The sequence below is a fragment of the Oryzias latipes genome, chromosome 10 (assembly GCF_053564925.1).
Source record: "Oryzias latipes strain Hd-rR chromosome 10, Olatipes_Hd-rR_3.1".
In the NCBI taxonomy this organism is placed as follows: domain Eukaryota; kingdom Metazoa; phylum Chordata; class Actinopteri; order Beloniformes; family Adrianichthyidae; genus Oryzias; species Oryzias latipes.
In genome coordinates, this window is record NC_136246.1 from 12935094 (window position 1) to 12952730 (window position 17637).

The 17637-nt window shown below is 39.4% G+C and overlaps 1 protein-coding gene across 2 annotated transcripts; it reads right to left on the bottom strand.

Moving 5' to 3' along the window:
• Positions 1–6: 6 nt before the first annotated feature.
• tmem255a (transmembrane protein 255A) lies at positions 7–12025 on the bottom strand. 2 transcript variants are annotated; one of them, XM_011479920.4, is made up of 10 exons: positions 11697–12025; positions 8878–9020; positions 8111–8173; positions 5700–5789; positions 3694–3759; positions 3470–3555; positions 3245–3316; positions 2798–2960; positions 2568–2714; positions 7–1348 (listed from the first exon to the last, which is right to left on the bottom strand). In XM_011479920.4, the coding sequence occupies exons 1-10, from the start codon at positions 11755–11757 to the stop codon at positions 1205–1207; spliced, it is 1035 nt and encodes a 344-aa protein (XP_011478222.1). In that variant the 5' UTR covers positions 11758–12025; the 3' UTR covers positions 7–1204. The 2 variants fall into 2 exon arrangements, with proteins under 2 accessions (XP_011478222.1, XP_004073133.1); XM_004073085.5 differs by lacking the exon at positions 3245–3316.
• Between the last annotated feature and the right edge of the window lie 5612 nt (positions 12026–17637).

Here is a 17637-nt window from a genome sequence, read left to right on the forward strand (position 1 = left end):
AGCTTCTTCCCTTTTCTGTTTATTTACATAGGCAGGTAAGTGTAGGGAATCTATTTTCATCAGCATTGTAGGATTATTTCGATTTAAAGTTTTTCCTCTGAAAAACATTTTTATTCAACTGAAGTACATTCCTGACCTTTTAATGACAATTATTTCAAGATTATTTCATTTTTTTTGCTTGTTCTGAAATAAACTTAGGTCTCCAATTTACCTCAGTCCCTTAAAAAAAAAAACTTGATCATCTGCGGGAATTGAAATGACGTTTCTATTGGCAATCCTCCCAAAATAAATCCCCTTCGTATCCAAAAGTCTGCAGGAAGCCGTAAAAACGACTGTCCCGCGCCTCCAGGGATTCCTGCTGCAACCTTCAAAGTAAAACGCCAAACAAGTTTGACTCATACATAAGGAGCTGACATTCTCTAAGCCCCAGAAACTGAAAAATGAATGAAAAACTCGCTTTTTTAAACATTTGATGAAGACTGAAGAGGTTTTTGGTCCTCTCCTCTTCATCCTTTAGTAGGTCAGTGAACCCAGCACTGAGCTTTCATTTGCAGCCTCTTCATAACATGAAGTCCTATAAAAGAAAACGAAAAAAGCACTTGGATATGGTTTTACCTTAAACTCCAACACACGTCTATTAAACGTGTTTAGCAGCTGTCGATACAATAAATAGAAGAGTGAAACTGATTCTCCTGAGAAACTACTGTACAGTAGTTAACTTTCTAATGAACACCAGACGATGACAAGAGGATTAATACTGTTGGATAGGTCTAGATTACAATACACCATACTGCTCTACGTACACCATGAGCATGTAATACCTTCATTTGCTGCCAATGTTTGCTTTAGAAAAAGATGTGTGACTGCTTGAGAAATGACTGCATGTGTGCACCCCTCTTAGGATGGACACATTAATACCTTCCATCACATTAGCTTATAGTTTGCGGAGGAGGAGAGCTTCAGTAGCAGTAACGTCCGAGTGGCTGAGCACTGCAGTGTCAGAAGTCTAAATGCATTAAGCCCGACAGACGTGTGATCTGTCCTGACGCTGGACAGCTAGTCTCTTGTCATAGGGGCGCGGGGCAGTCCAGAGTCTTTTCTCCCCCCCAAAAGCACCTCCTCTTCCCTCTCTTCGTGTCTTTTTCCACAACCCATTGTGACAAACCCGGCGTCTGACAACACCGGAGAGCGTTTGGCAGTCCCTTCACGGGCTGTACGGAGGGGGCTTCTCGTCAGGGTGCTTGTGAGGAGGCGAGTAGCGAGGAGGGATCATCGTGGGCCACAAGTGGCTCGCACCCGACTGCGAGTCGTCTGACAGGCCTGAGGAGTCCGGAAACACGTAGGTGCTCTGCAGGAAACATCAGAAGCATGAACCCATCAGAGAAACCACTGACTCTTGGAACTTCTTTGAATCACAAAAGTAATTCTGCTTCTTAATTTTCAATATAGAGAAAGATACTTTAGTAGAGATAAAGTCAGTCCAACATAAACCCTCCTTCACCTGAAAGTTTAATCATTTTTGTACGTTTGGCCAAAAAATGATACATTTATTATTATTTTAAATTGAGGTTCATTTGAACAATTAAAAAAAAAATCAGTGTTTTAAGACCTGAATTTGATGGAGTATTAGGGCCACCATAAACAAATATAAATGAGAATAAAGTAAAAACTAATTTGAAAAAAGTCAGAATTTTAGGATAATAATGTTATAATTTAACAAGTTACATGGTGATCATTTAAGAGATTAAAGTCATAAATTTATGAGGCATAAGGCTGTCTACTAAGAAACAACAAAAATGTACAGGTTTTACAAAAAAGAACACTACGACTTATAGTGAGTTAATATGACTTCTTATAAGTAAAAGAACATTGAAAATAATTTGCAGAAAACTGAACCTATTTAGAAAATGATTCTGCACCCACAAGGAGTGGATTTCCGCGGAGCGTGCCGTTTACCCCATTTGCAGTATACTTAGAGGTCCAAATGCATTAAGGTACATGGATTCCTAAAGTCTTATGCCATCACTATAAATGGCTGCATTGATGGATTTGGAAATGTGGATAGAGGCTTAAACCAACCAACTTTAAAAAATAAAAATACCGGTACATGTGTTTATTCTAGTAAAATTACAAATGTCATCTCAGAATTTTTCGACTTAATTCTAGTGCATTTTTGAACATTTTTCTCAAACTTTTATGACTTTATTCTTATGTATCTATCTAATTTTCTTCTTCTCTAATACTCTGTCATATTTTAAAAACAATTAAATATGTGAAATCTATTAAACAGTGGGCCCCTGAATCTATATTGTATGAAACATTTTATTTTTTGGACAGAATTCTGATACAGGATTTGAGGCCAGGAGTCTGGATGGGCCACTCCAGGAACGTAATGGGCTTCTTTCTCCAGCTGTTTCCTCTTTGCCCCAGCTGAGCTTTTAAAAACAGCCTCAGAATTAACATCACATGACACTGTTCAAAATACATAGCAGAAAAACACACCTAAAGCTAAATGTTTGGTCCTGCATCATCCAGTCTAACGTGCAGTAGGGGGGCGCTGCACGTACCTGCAGATCGTAAGCAGTATAAGGCGGCAGGCAGGGGGCAGCATTGTGGTACGAGTTGAAAGGAACAGCAGGCGGAGGAGGCTCTGAGTGGACTGGGGCGACAATGGCCTCTGGTTCAGATGAGCTCTCAGAGGCGGCAGACGGTGTCTAAGGAAGAACAAAGGAAAGCCTTTCACATGTCACGCATCCATCCAATCAAGAGCAACTTCTTCAGAGAACATGCTCCATACCATGTCCTTAAACCCTCCCAGAACGGCAGCAGTGATGATCCCCAAAAACAGGCCCACTACGTTGAGGATAGTAGCAGACCACAGAAGGTGGTAGAGATGCACCACATCCTGGCAGCTCTCCACCTCTGTGTACTCATGATAGCCTCCCATCAGTTCGCCACGACTGACGGCGGGACAGAGGAGGAGACAGCTCACAGTTAAGCTACAAAAGCCACTAATGTGATCAGGCAGCTTTATCAACATCATTGACAGGAAACAACGGAACACAGGCCAAAGATTTGATTTGTGGTTGGAGGAGTATAGAGTTTCACTTTAGCATCAAAAGGAGGACATGGATGAGCGTTGGGAGGAAGAAATGAGAAGGAGATGGTGCTTCAGGTGACTAAAACATCTACATGATCAAAGTAAGAACTGATCAGTAATCAGGCTAAAGAAAGAAAGACCTACTTCCAAATCATGGGTGATTTCCTAAACTTTTTCATAACATTTTTATTTTGAAGTCCGATAAGAGGATGTTCTCTGAAACAAAGGTCAAAAAGAAAAGACACGTTCTTGGCTTGAAATGCAGATATTTTGTTTTTCTCTTAAAAATAGACAACAAAACAACACAAAGAGCCAAAGCTAGTGAACTCTGGTTCAGAGGTTTGCCGGTTGTCTGCTGAGTCGACTCACTTCCCGCAGTTGTAGAGCTCGCAGCAGTAACAGGTGTTGCTCTTCACGTGCAGGTTACAGGATGCACGCGAAGTATGACATGGCACCTATAGGTCACAAATGATTTCATATCAAGTCCTTTTGGGATGACTACACACATAATCACAGTACAAGTGCTTATAAAACATACTCCAAGAGTACATGTAATAAAAAAAACACCCAAAACTAGGATTCCTGTTTCTTACATCTCGTTCAGACGCGGTCTCGCTGGAGAGATACTCACAACGGCCGGCGTACAGAGGCCTGAGGTCCTGTCAGAGACATGAAAACACAACATTTCTCTTTGGATTTCAACAATACCAAAAGTTTCAAGCAAAACCTAAAGATTTACAAATGCAGCTTCATTGTACTGTATTTCTTCTGATGCATTTTATGGTCACTGCTTTAATTATCATTTTAAATGGGTTTATTTTAATTGTTTTTTAGTTTTTTGTCTGCAGGAAGTGAAAATTTAACCCTTGTGCTATCTTAGATGACCCCACCCTTACATTGACGTGTTCTCCCTACCGTGACAAAGGTGGATAAAGGTGGAAAGATTTCATGTAATCCATGGACACCAGTGAAGATCACAAATCATTGAAGAAAAAAGGTTCAGAGCACTGTCTAGTGGGTCTAGATGACCCAACTCCCTATGGTAAAGTGCCTAGATAGCACAAGGGTTAAACAAGTGATGCACCAACAGTTCCGCCCACAACTCAGAGGTAAATTTCGAATGAATTTCTAATGAACTCCTGCCCCTCTGCAGAAACTATTTCCTAGAAAACGACACCGTTTTTTTTTTATTAATTTGGCTAAAAACGGCATAATCATAATTGTAAGACCACTGGGAATGCTTTTAAAATAGATCAAAAGATTAACAAAGTGGGGCTTTAAAAGTGTGAAATAACTGCAACTTTTTAAAAATTCCCTCCATTACTTAGGCATTTATATATATTTTTGTAAATGAAAAATACATTTGACATACAGAGAGAGCTCCATCAAAAATATTTCAGTCACATTTTCTTTTTTTTGCATGAACATTTTTATTTTATTTCAGTCTTTTACTTTATATTGAATAAATCAAACAAGTGAGTGCAGACCTTTGACATTGATTGGTTTTCTGCTAACTGCTGTTTACTGTTGGGAATGTAGGAGGTCAGAGGTCAGACGGGAAGACAGACCTCAGGAACCTTCATGTTAGTGGCTCCAGCAGGGAAAGGAAATGTCCACAGAAGCTGTTTTGGGCTCTTTGGACAGCAATTGTAAAATGCTTGTGGCAGTTTATGTCTCTGTAAACATGTCTAGTTTGGCTGACGGGCACATTTGCAGCACAATATGAATAAATACAACAATAGGAAAAAAGTTATAATTAATCACAGCATGACTGAGAGGAGTAAACTTCTAAAATTAAATAAAAGGTCTACTTATTCATAAGTAACTTTGTGAAAATAAACCATCGTTCAATAATGTTTCACAATAATATATAGATTTTTGAAATTGTTCTTTTCATAATAATAAGACAATTTTCTAACATTTATTTAAATATATGCTGTTTTCTACTCATAAATTGAAGTATAAAACTTTCAAAGTTCCATATTTTGCTGTTTTTGTTTTTGCACATAGAAAAAGGCTGCAGCTGCTAATTATTTTTTTAGACATTTTTGTCTCCTTTATAATATGCAGTTTGCAAATGAGATGGTCAAAGAATGATCAAAAAGAAAACTTAAATGATTTCTGATTTAAATACAATGCATCAAGAAATATAATATACAGTAAATATGTATATAATTTTAGGCATTAATACAGAAGAACAAAAACTGCCATCTGGGACCACACAGGGGTTCACAATTGCAGAAAATGTAACCTAATACTTTTTAGTTTATATAATAAAGATTGGCATTTGTTGCTTGTCTATCATCCACCATGTGTTTCTTTTAAAGTCTTATTTACAAATGGTTTTTGAAAGGAAAGATTTCCATTTCAACTCTGAAACAACAAATAAAACCTTCCCTAGTGCTGATCTCAGCTGCAATCTATCCCAACATTATCTATTTAAGAGTGCATTAGCAGTTGCTTACTGTTCTTCAACTCTGCCTGTATCACTGAATGTTATTGCTCCCACTGAGAACTGTGAAGCAGAAGCTTTTAATCATAAATCATTTTCAAACATGTACATTTCCACCAAGTCAGGACAGACACTCCTATTACTTACAATGTGTCTTGCCGGAAAAACTCCGTCAACAATAGCACAACAAAAAGCAGCCACCACGCCGAAGCTGATGAAGACAATAGACGCCACCAACTGTGGAAGAAAAAAGATAAGACAACATTTTTGACACATTTGAAGCAAACTGGGAGCTGGTTTGGGAGCTTGTGCCATCGTGTGCCTTCAATTCCTGCTAAAATTCAAAGGTTCATGTACACGGTGGCCCTAAAAGCATCATTACTGACACAACCCTTCTGCTTAACCAATAGTGAAACCCGGACTGGTTGTACAATCAGAAACAAGACACTGTTCTTAGGTTTTTTGGGGGGTTTGCAGTGTCATAAAATCTTAAGTAAAGTTAGCTAGTAGAAACTGAGCTCTATCAATCAATATTAGATGCTCCCAAAAACCCATATTCCCATTAATATTTTGCTGCAGATGTGACGGATGCAAGTATGGCCCCTTCTGCTGCTTTGTTGTCTGAAATGTCAGAAGTTCACAGAGATTTTTTTCAGTTTTACATCTAAACTCTCAACACTTCAACACAAATACAGTTGCTTTTATTAAAAGCATGTCAAGATTTCAATGCTGTGGGTTGAATTGCTGCGTGCTCTTTTGAAATCCATGTTGTAAAATGTTGACAAATTGTTCTCTAATTCTTCTTTTTTTTTTTTGGTTCTGGCTGAGACACACAACAGCAGCAACTGCAGATTCAAACAGACATAGTCTTTTAAGTTGACAGTGTGAAGGAACTTTAACCTTTATTAATTGTATACACTTTAAAAATTATACACAATTTTTGTATGAGTTAAGTTGTGGACCATGCTGAAATATAAGACTAAAACTCAAACACGCTGTGTGCTCTGGGCCTATAACTCTCAGTAAATGTCAGATTTCTCTGGTTTTGTTTTGTTTCTGTGGTTTTTGTGATGTTCTGAGTTGCCCTCAGTGCTCTGTTTTCACATTTTTGTTTCTTTATGGGTTTTGTCTTTTTCAATCTGTTTATTAAAGTTTTTCTGTCACCATGCCTGGTCTCTTGTGTTTTGGGTCCTCCGCCACAAACTCCTGAAAGTACAGACTCAAGTTTGTTCTCATTTACTGTATCTTTTGGTGTATGGGTTGTAAATGCTACTTTTTTTTTGGCTGGGGTGCGACTTAAGCTTAAACTGATGACTTAGGTGGTTTGTTTGTTTTTTTGAAAAAAATAAATAGGCTCATGTGTTTGTCCTAAAAACTGCAAGAGGACACTGTAGGATATATTCCAATATTTACAATAATATTTCACTCATCAGTTTTTTTTATCAACAGTAAAGTTAATAGAAAATGACTTATTTCTCTGTTCTTGGAACCCTGGTTCTCAAATACAGGAATAAATTATACTTAAAGCTTTTTTTTTTTAACAGCGTTTTGGTAAACAATTTTTTATTCATAGCAACAAACTACTTTAAGAAATGGTATGATAAATGTAACTTAGATAAGCAGATGTTAGTGTTTTGTAATTTAAAAGCTCATATAAATCTGAAAAAAATCAGAAAAATTAAATAATAAATCTTTCACAATGATAATTTTATTGATCAAATAAGTAAAACGTTTAACATTAGCATTATTTTTTAACAAAAACAAATCACAACGTACACTTTGAGTTAACTCTAAAGATGTTCTCTGAGGTCATAAGGTCAGCTGGTTCACAGATGCAGCTGCGCTTTTTTTAAATGTAAATTTTTATTTTCCTTGTTTGATTTTAGATCAATGAAATAGAAAAACTGAAAGCATTTTCTGGCTAAATAAAGATGAGGTCAGTTCATCCAGTTCACATTCAAGCTGACCTGAAACAGAAGATCATTAAGCTCATCAAGGACTTTATGCTGACATTTGCAGAATATCGAGAACGGAATCCTGAGTCTGTTTTCAGAGACGCTCACTCTTTTCTATAACAAATGCATAAATAATCAACAGTAAATAATGTCATATTAGTGCAACAGGTAATGATATTTTATGACAGTGGGATTTTATCTCCCACTCCGCAGTCGGGCGTGTGGGGGGACGGGGCCCCAGCCCAAACCCATCCCTGGTTTCAGCTCCGATGGTCTTATCCTGCACCCCCCACCTGCTCTGCCCATCTGCAGTTTCCCGTCCCCCCCACCCTCCAACATTCTGGCGCAGACATTTGTCCTCTCCGCTTACACCCCATTTCTATTTTTATCTCCCCCACTCCCCTTGAGGCCCAGGATGCTTGTCCGACACACAAAAAGAATCGGCTCTATCCAGAATCTTAGCCTGGGTGGGGTCTTTAGCTCAATACACCTTTTAACAGCCCAAGCCTCACTTCACTAATGCTCAGTTTTATAGTCAGCTTCATCTCACTGTGAGGATGAGGAGAAGCTCAGTGAGCGGTGTCAGTGCTTGAATCCTCTTACCATCTGCCTCTTGTTCTCTATCAAATGAGCACCGATAATCCCCAGGAAGGAGCCGAAACCAAGCTGAGAAGAGAGGAAGCACTGGTTAGAGGGCTGTCTTACTTTGATGCAGTAGTCTGAATACGCAAATGTTTACTTCTTCAGCAGTAATGGTAATTTTAACATCAATCAAATCTTTTTTCAGGTCGAAGCTTCTTTCAATTCGTCTGTTAACTTCTTATATGTTTAAGATTTGTATTCTATTTAATGGGATTTAATCAGAAGACGTGAAAGTGGTTAATAACAAACAGAGGTGTAGCCATTGATCAACTTCACTGATGACTTGATTTTTATTTCTATAATCTAACTGGATCGATCTGTTTGAGGCAAGTTGATCATTGAATCAACCTATATCATTATAACACTGCTTTGAAAGGAAATCAATCGATTATATTGATACTGTAAAATACCATTTGGATTGAGGCATAGTAGGTTTAATTTACTATAACGTATAGGTACAGTCACAGCAGACAACACACACGTGATGTCAGCAAAAAGTGATCAAACCATCGTTACAGTCCAATGTGTGGAAACAGAAACAAGACTCTTCACTTCCTCTTCCACCCAATGAAAGCACCGATGTTCAAAAAGACGGTGATAAACACCCCCCCCCCACTGCTGAAATTCATGCTAAAGGAGGACGAAGTGACTCACTGTGCAGTCTTATAAACAAACTCTTCTGATGTGTGGTGTCTGAATGCAACTTACAAGTGTGAAAGCACACTCACAATGAGTCCTGGATAGTAGCCTCCCACAGTGATGTTCTTCGCCCTGGTGGTAGCTGCCAGTCCGAAGATGAGGATGAGTACAGAGACTATGAGCAGCATCACCGTCATAATGATGGATTTCCTCTTCCTCCTTTTAAACGAACCTGTAGAAAAAAACAAAAGCATGATGTATTTCGCACTGAGGAGTTGGTGACTGGACGGACACAAATCTGCCTCCGAGGCTTCACCATTAATGGAGGAGTTTCATCATTTAAAGGAAGTTATAAAAAAGCTTTTAAGATGCAGCTAATGCACACAGACAGCTCATTTTAAAGACATTATCGGATCAGAAGACCAGTCAAATCACATTAAGTAAATTTATGAAGTGTCTTGTGCATTTATGACATCTGTATACATTCATTCATCTTCTAAACCCGTTTTGTTCCTTTCGGGGTCACGGGGCTGCTGGAGCCTATCCCAGCCAATCGTGGGTGAAAGCAGGGGACATCCTGGACAGGTCGCCAGTCTGTCGCAGGGCCACACAATTCCCACCCAGGGACAATTTAGACTAACCAATTAACCTATAAAGCGTGTTTTTGGACGGTGGGAGGAAGCCGGAGTCCCCGGAGAAAACCCACTCATGCACGGGGAGAACATGTAAACTCCACACAGATGTTCTGGTTCAGGTCCCCCTGCTGGGTCCTGAACCGGGTGCCTTCTTGCTTTGAGGCAAGGGCGCTAACCACTGTGCCACAGTGCAGTGTAAATGTGATGAATCCCAATAGTTGCATGAAAATGTTCACAGCAAAATCTCAGTTTAAGGTTTCATCAGTGTGAAGTTCAGCTGCTTTATGTCTTCTTTAGCCAAACTTTTGAATATCAAAATCAGTGCTTCATCTTTTTATAAATGAAAACATTTCTCTAAATTCTTAAAAATCTTGAGCTTTAAAGGAACTTAATTGCCATGGAAACAAACCCTCAGGCATACAAATGAACGATATAGCACTTGTTGAGAGGACTTGAGGCACATGTGTGCAACAAATCAAGTCTGCAGACAAGTCAGTGCGGCGGGAGGGCTCACGCACAAATTCTATGAGCATACCCTGTTGCAATATTGATGTCAGGAGTTTGTAACAGGAGTTTCTGTAAAGCACTCCAGCACAAGGATGGAAAATTTCTAAAAGCCATGCACCACTCTGTGAGTCTCCCACTTAACCCAAAAGAGCCCATCAATGTAACAGAAAAAACATCAGAAAGGTTAATTCAAAAAGGTTTTCATGAACCTGCCCAAAAGGCTACAACACCCTGGGATTTGTGAGGAATAGCTGCAGGACAGCTACTGAGTCAGCGTTTTTATAATAATGTGTGAGAATACGATTATTTCTAATGTTTAAATGTGAGCAGAGCTGCATGGAAGTGGCATTTCATTTAAAAAGGAGAAAATCCAACCTAAACAGCAGATTCACCTAATTCCTTACAGATCTCCATCATTTTTGTCTTTCTTTCCATGTTTATTAAAGCGTAATCAACACTAGCCCAATGACTTCTTTAGTTAAAACTACTTAGAACAGACGTCCCGAGGAGCCAGTGGGTTCAGTTTAGTGTCTGACGTGCTTTTATTTACAAAAGAAAAAAAAAATCAGAGGGAGAAAATAATAAGTTGACTTTTTATGAGTTGATGAATCTCACTCAGCAAGGGCAAAAAAAGGTGACTGCAAAAAAAGAACGTCAAAGAGGCGTAAAAATATCGTTCAAAAATGGACAGTCCAAGCTCTCCTCCTCCATCCCGAGTGCAGGTGCTTCCACTCACGTGTTACCCTTTTACCAATTAAAAAAAGTAAAACATGCGGAACTACAGAGAACACAAAGAAATGTCCAAGGAAACTGCATTTATGCTCCCACAAACAGAGAGTTTTAACAGGGAAATCTACCCCTTCAGCTATCCATTTTCTAAACCCTCCTAAACACTTTTAGGGTCACAGGGTTGCTGGAGCTTATCCCGCTACTGGTGGGCGAAGGTGGGGTGAACCCTGGAAATGTCCCCAGCCTGTCATAGAGCTGCAAAATATACAAATGTGTCCACACAAAAAAAAAGATGTAAAAAAAAAAACATGATAAACAGACAACAGAGAAAGGGCACAGCTTGCTAGATTAGTGAGACAAAAACCACTGAGCAGACAGGTTATCAATAGCAAAACTGCTGCTTTAGTCCACCACCATCCTTGATGTTTTGTTTCTGTCCTTTGCTGCTGATCCTACACAGCTAACAAGTTGTGACTGATTAGTATTCTTCTTTTCACCATTCTTTTACTTCATCCCTCAAGGTTAAATGGGATCTTGAGCTTTTAACTTAAGCAAAAATAAATGAAAACAACCAAACCATGTGGATTTTTCTGACACACTTAAATACAAAGCAAGTACCATAAATTATTATTATTGTTATTATTATTATTATTGTTTGCAGACTTAGTATTGTTGGACTGAAGTTGACCTGATCTTTGATTCTCCTCCTTTTTTGTGACTGGAATCTTTTATTGATTATGTGTTCAGTGCAGCTGCCAGCAGAAATAGTGTCCATGCGGCAGCAGCGATCAGTCAGAGCCCAGCATGCATGATGATGCAGGCTGCTGAGGTTACTCAACGCCGCTTCACCTGCAGTGGCGCGCTGCGGCCTGGGCCAGCCACACATGCGCCCTCGGCGATCACACTGAGGATTTATCGCCTTCCATAACCACAGAAAAGCGTGGGTGCAGTCACACACACAAAAAGAAAAAGGTAAATGACTGAAAGAGCAGCAGACATAACGGTGACCTTGCACACACACATGTTCACACACCTACCCATGCTTGTTTCGGACAGCGTCAGTCCGCTGGACTGAAGGCTGCTTGCTGCGGGAGGCATGCCGGCCGAATGTTGCACGCGCTCCTCCTCCACTTGTGGATAAATAAAGCCAATCACGACCTAATGAGCGGCGCAGATCGGATATAAACAGGCTGGCAATCCGACAGAGTCATTCTCTGGAAAAAGAGAAAAACGCAAAGAGCCCAAATCTGTCTGGATTCCATCCGCTATTCCTCACACGATCTGCGGTCTCCGCGCGCGCTTCATGTCGGTGTTGTGAGCTCGTGCTGCTGCTGCTGCTGCTGCTGCTGGTGGCGTGTGCGCATGTCACACAATTCCAAAACAAAGCACTTTGGGATCCGTTACAAAAGCTCAAACTTTACCGAGGTACTTTGATTTCTGTCATTATGTAACAAACACCTCTATTTATGCGATAAATTGTTCCAGAATAATCAAGATTTTACATTTAAATAACATTTCTCTGATCGCTGTAGTGTTATATTATCTTGGTGATCATAGTACCTGAAAGCCACCTAAGTCGCAAATTGAAGTGACTGACTAGCCATTACATGTTTGTACAGGTAAAACTGTATTAACACTGCCATGTTTATGTCATTTACTGTATAAATCAATGGTTTATATGCTGAGTTGATCACGTGTAATAATATATTGTGTTGTAATGTGATACGAGTCAACAAACCTGTGCACGGCTGGAAGTTTACAACTGAAGAACGCCATGACGTCACCTTACAAAGAGGACCAATTACGTGAAGACAACGCCCCGACTTCTGTACAACTGTGGAGCCCCCAACCTCCGAACCGCGGACTGGTACCGGTACCGGGATGCAGAGAGAGAAAAACACAACCCATTTGTTTTGCGTTTTATTTGTAATCTGGTTCTGAAGGAAGTTTTATTTTGAAAACTACAGGATTCTTCCCTCATCATCATCCTTTTTTAGGCATGTCAAGTCGCTCGGTCACGTAAAATGATCATGTAAGCAGATTTCTTTATGAAATGTATTAAAGAGTGTTTTTTCTCTCTCTTTTTCACGTAGGTTTTTAATGGTCGCATCCACTTTAGGAACAAAATCTTTTAAATAATGAAAAAAAAAAAAAAAAAAAAACAATCAGCATCCAGGGGATGAAGAGTACAATTTAGTGTAAAACTGGAAGATTTCTCTTTTTATCTCTTCAGGGTTTGTAATTTACCTTGTCATTAAACAAAGTGTTCTTGTTGCCTTTTTCCAGTCTATAGTAATGAACAGAACTTTTTCTCCTTACTCAACCCATTTATCACTTGACCTGATATATGCAGCTTTGGCTTTAGAACTGTACACGTTGTGCAGTGAACCTCATATTTCATTTTAAAAAATCGTTCTTCTGTGTGCCAAAGGTAATTTATTATCATGTTTAAGGATATAGTTTACTCTGAAAGGCTTGATATTTCCACATCTGAACTGGCATCTGGGGGAAAACTGTACGGCTGAATAGCTTCAATATTGCCCGCCATTTTTGCTGCACCGGTAATGTTGGCTTGGGGTTGTGAGGGGCTGTAAGCTAGTGGGGGAGAGGGTAAAAATGGTATCATGGGATATCCGCAGAATGTTACCCCCCTGCACGGACCTCCCACCCACAACTCAGAGACAAATTTCTAATGAGCTCCTGCTACCCTGCAGAAAATTTGTATTGAAACATGACACAGGTTTTTTTTTTCATTTTGGTTAAAAACGGCATCATCATTATTAACCCTTGTGCTATCTTAGATGACCCCACCATTGCATTGACGTGTTATTCCTACCATGATAAAGGTGGAAAGATTTCATGTAATCCACGGACACCAGTGAGGTTCACAAATCATTGAAGAAAAAAGGTTCACCGCACTGTCTAGTGGGTCTAGATGACCCAGGTCCCAATGTTAAAGTCCCTAGGATAACACAAGGGTTAAAAGTCAACTTGGAAAGATTTTGCAATAAGTGGGATTTTAAACAAAGTGAAGGCTTGAACATCTGTGTTGTCACGACACCAAACATCCAACTTATTTACAGTTAAAACTGTAATACAACACATGAAAACACACATGCCTTTTTCCTCCCTATGAGACATGAAATAAAGTAAAGTTTAGTAAAGTTTTTCCTGTTTTAGGTCAAGTACAATTAACAAATTTATTTCTATTTGCTAAATGTCAGAATAATGAGACCAGGGTTTATTTTTTTCAGACAAGTTTTTATTACTTTCATCAAAGTAAAAATTTACATACGTTAAGATCACTTTGCCATTTAACCATTTGGATAACCCCAGAGGATGATGTCATCTCTTTGGAAGCTCCTGATACTTTTATTGACAGAATTTAAGCTAATTAGAAACACACTTGTGGATATATATTAGGGCCCATTTGAAACACACTTGCTTGTTTGTAAAACATCATGGGACAGTCAAAAGGAATCATGACATTAGGAAGACAATTGTGGATTTGCTTAAGTCTGGTTCATCCTTGGGTGCAATTTCCTGATGCCTGAAGGCGCCACATTCATCTGTTCAGACAACTGTAAGCAAGTATAAACATCATGGTAACGTCCAGCCATCGCATCAGGAAGAAGACGGGTTCTGTATCCCAGAGATGAACATACTTTGGTCTGATATGTCCAGAACAACCCAAGGATGAAGACAAAAGATGTTGTGAAGATGCTGGTTGAAGATGGTGAGAAAGTGTCACTATCAACAGTGAAACACGAACTGAACAGACATGAGCTGAAAGGCTACTGTGCCAGGAAGAAGCCATTTCTCAAAAAGAAACATAGAAAAGCCATCTTGAAGTTTGCTAATGCACACAAGGATAAAAACTTTAATTTTTGGAGACATGTCCAGTGGTCTGATGAAACTGTGTCTTTTTATGTGGTGTCTGGAAACCTCTGGATTAAACTTTTTCTAATTCTCTGTTCTCTCTGTGTAAATTGAGGAGAACTGGATTTTAGTGACGGTTTTAAAATGCTGACGGAAATCTATCAAAGTATTAATCTTCAACCTTATTAAAATTACCTCCATTTTTGTCAGAACATCTTTGGCTTACTTTTTTTTTTTTTAAATAGTTCTGACTTCAAAAACGTTACTTGGTTCTTTGCTACAGAACTGCATCAACATCCCTTAAAATAACAAACTTTATCATCTTTACTTTTGCGTAAAAGTTCAAAGTTTGAAAGGAAAAAATATTTTTTAGTAATATAGCGACCCCGCTTGATCAGTTGGTACCTTCAGAAAAGTATATCTTGTACTCCACTGATTGGTCCAAAACTTTTCATTGTTTTCATTGAAATGAGTTTCTTGAAGAAAGACAGACTGAGCTTTTTGGCTTTTACTGAGCAGAAAAAGTGATTTTCTTTTAACAGACTCCCTAATGCACCCCAGAGTTTAGTGAAACAAATGAACATGCAACTGAGACGCATAGAAATAATAATAATAACACAAAGTAACAGTAAAGATGCTGACGTTTGACGTTAAGATTCAAAATATGGAATTACATTTAACCCTTGTGCTATCCAAGGCACTTTAACACTGTCTAGTGGGGTCATCTGGACCCCACAAGACAGTGGGGTCTCAATGATTTGTGATCTTCACTGGTGTCCATGGATTACATGAAATCTTTCCACCTTTATCCACCTTTGTCATGGTAGGGAGAACACGTCAATGTAAGGGTGGGGTCATCTGGACCCCACATATAGCACAAGGGTTAAATCTACATTTGCAATGATCAGATTTCCAGATGTAGGTGCAAGAACACATTGTAATGCTGCTCTTACTACTAAAACAACAGCTCTTTTAATACCCTCAGGTTTTATCACAAAACTTTCCTCCAGGCTTGGACTGCAGTGATTGGCGTGGTCACATTAGCATATTTCCTCACATTTAAAGTGGGCCGATAAACACACCTTCCCCATTATATGAATACATAACCATTAGCTGCTTTAGTCCATGGCTGCCACATGCCAACATGTGTAACACAGTGGTTGAAGTGAGGGAATGAATGCAACTATAAGCCAGAGGATCATTGTTTCTTTCTTGGTAAAATGATGACAATAAGAAAGACACCACTGGATTCTGGCAGATTGGCCTGGCCAACCTAGACCCTGCAGAGGACACTTTGCTGCAGTACCATGCCACAGCAGCAATGCCAAAAGAAATTTCAGCATTTATGCTCCCGCTATGTCCACCCGTGATTTGGCATGTCCCTGAGGAGGGTTGCTGGAGCTACTCCTCTTCACGTGTCTTGACCCTGAAGAGGGTCTCTGTGGCTGCCCCTGAGGATGGTCCCTGGAACTGCAGTCATTCATGTTTATTGCCCCTGGGGAGCATTGCAGGGACTTCTTACTATCACATTTCCTGGTATTTGTTGGTTATTTGTTTTTTGTCATGTTTTGTGTGTTTCTCTTGTCTCAGTAACACCAGGTTTAAAATGTTAATTATCCTCAGTGGTCTTCATTTATTTTAATGCCAATACCCTTGTTAGGATTATGTGTGCTTCATCAAACTTTACTTTTTTCTTCCTATTCCAAATTGTAAATGCCAGTTAATTAAACCTGGTCTGGGTTTGGCCCGCTCCCCTCTGGCCCAAGCTCTCTACGAAGAAGAGGTAAAACTCCACGGAAGGTGAACTTGAATTTGGGAAAAACCCTCAGGAAAGGTGTTTATCATTGAATGTTCCAGTAGATGACAAACAAAAGTCTTTGGAATGTGTTTTACGGCTACCTGCAAGACACAAACAGGAGTTAGGATTTCTGCATCTGAGATGACTGACTGGAGACAAACTCAGTTAGATAATCTAAAATGTTGCTATAGGCTCCTGAACAAATTGAATTGTGCCCCCTTGTGGTTGCATTAAGAATGTTATGTTTCTGTGAGACATTATTTTACTCATTTAATAAATGTAATATGTGTCTTAAACACAGTTTACCTTTGTCACTTTTTTTAAAATCTTTTGGTTGTGGTGCTAATTCTGTTATTTTTCAAAGAAATGGAAATCCATTTTTCTGAGTGTTTTTGTGTTATTTGGAGTAAAGTTTACTTTAAGTTTGAGAACAAGTATTATATTTCTAACTCCTCACCATACTTCATAATCTTGGGATATTTCTGGACTATAGTCCTTACAGTGGAGTGCACATGGGGTGGAGATCCTGCAATCATATTCAGGATTGTCTTCCAGTGGTCTTGCATGCCTGCAGGAGTTGGCCATGCCTGCTGAACGTGAGCTGACACAGGGGCCCATGTGCAGCTTTAAACAAAAGAAGAGACAGAAAGTACCAGACTTAAGAACACGGTTCTCTGCAGAAAGAAGGATTTTTAACAGAATGGCTTCTTTTTTAAAGATTTTTAAGACTTACTCTTAACTATAATCTGAGCAGCACATACGTCTTTGGCGCGCAGAACTCAAAGACCTGTATTTTTTTTTCCATGACGCAATTTCTCTTTGCATGTTCAAAGAAGAATAAAAGCCCCCTACCCCCTCCCACATTTACAGGGGGGTAACTGAGGGATACGTGACCAGAAAGCAGATTGGACCAAGGATGAGTACTGCCTGAACTTTAGTTCATGGAGGAAAGCCTAGATGTGCAGTTGTGGAAGGACTACATGAGCTGCAGCTTGATGAGTGCACACGCATGGACAATGCTCAGCCACTCCATTCAATCTGATTTAACTTCATGATTTCTCACTGTAAAACAAGTGGAAGTACATAAATGAAGTTGATGAGGACTTTGTGTGTGCAGAGAGTGACCGCCGGTCACGGGTTGGAGGAAGCTGTGAATATTGTATTCAGGCTTTATTTCAGACTTAGCAGACAATGAATGATGGAGTGCGTGTCCAGAATGCCGCGCTGTGGTCCAGGCTGCTGCCAAAACAACTCTTGGAGTGAGAGAGAGAAAAAAAACCCCACTCTGATTGCCACCCACC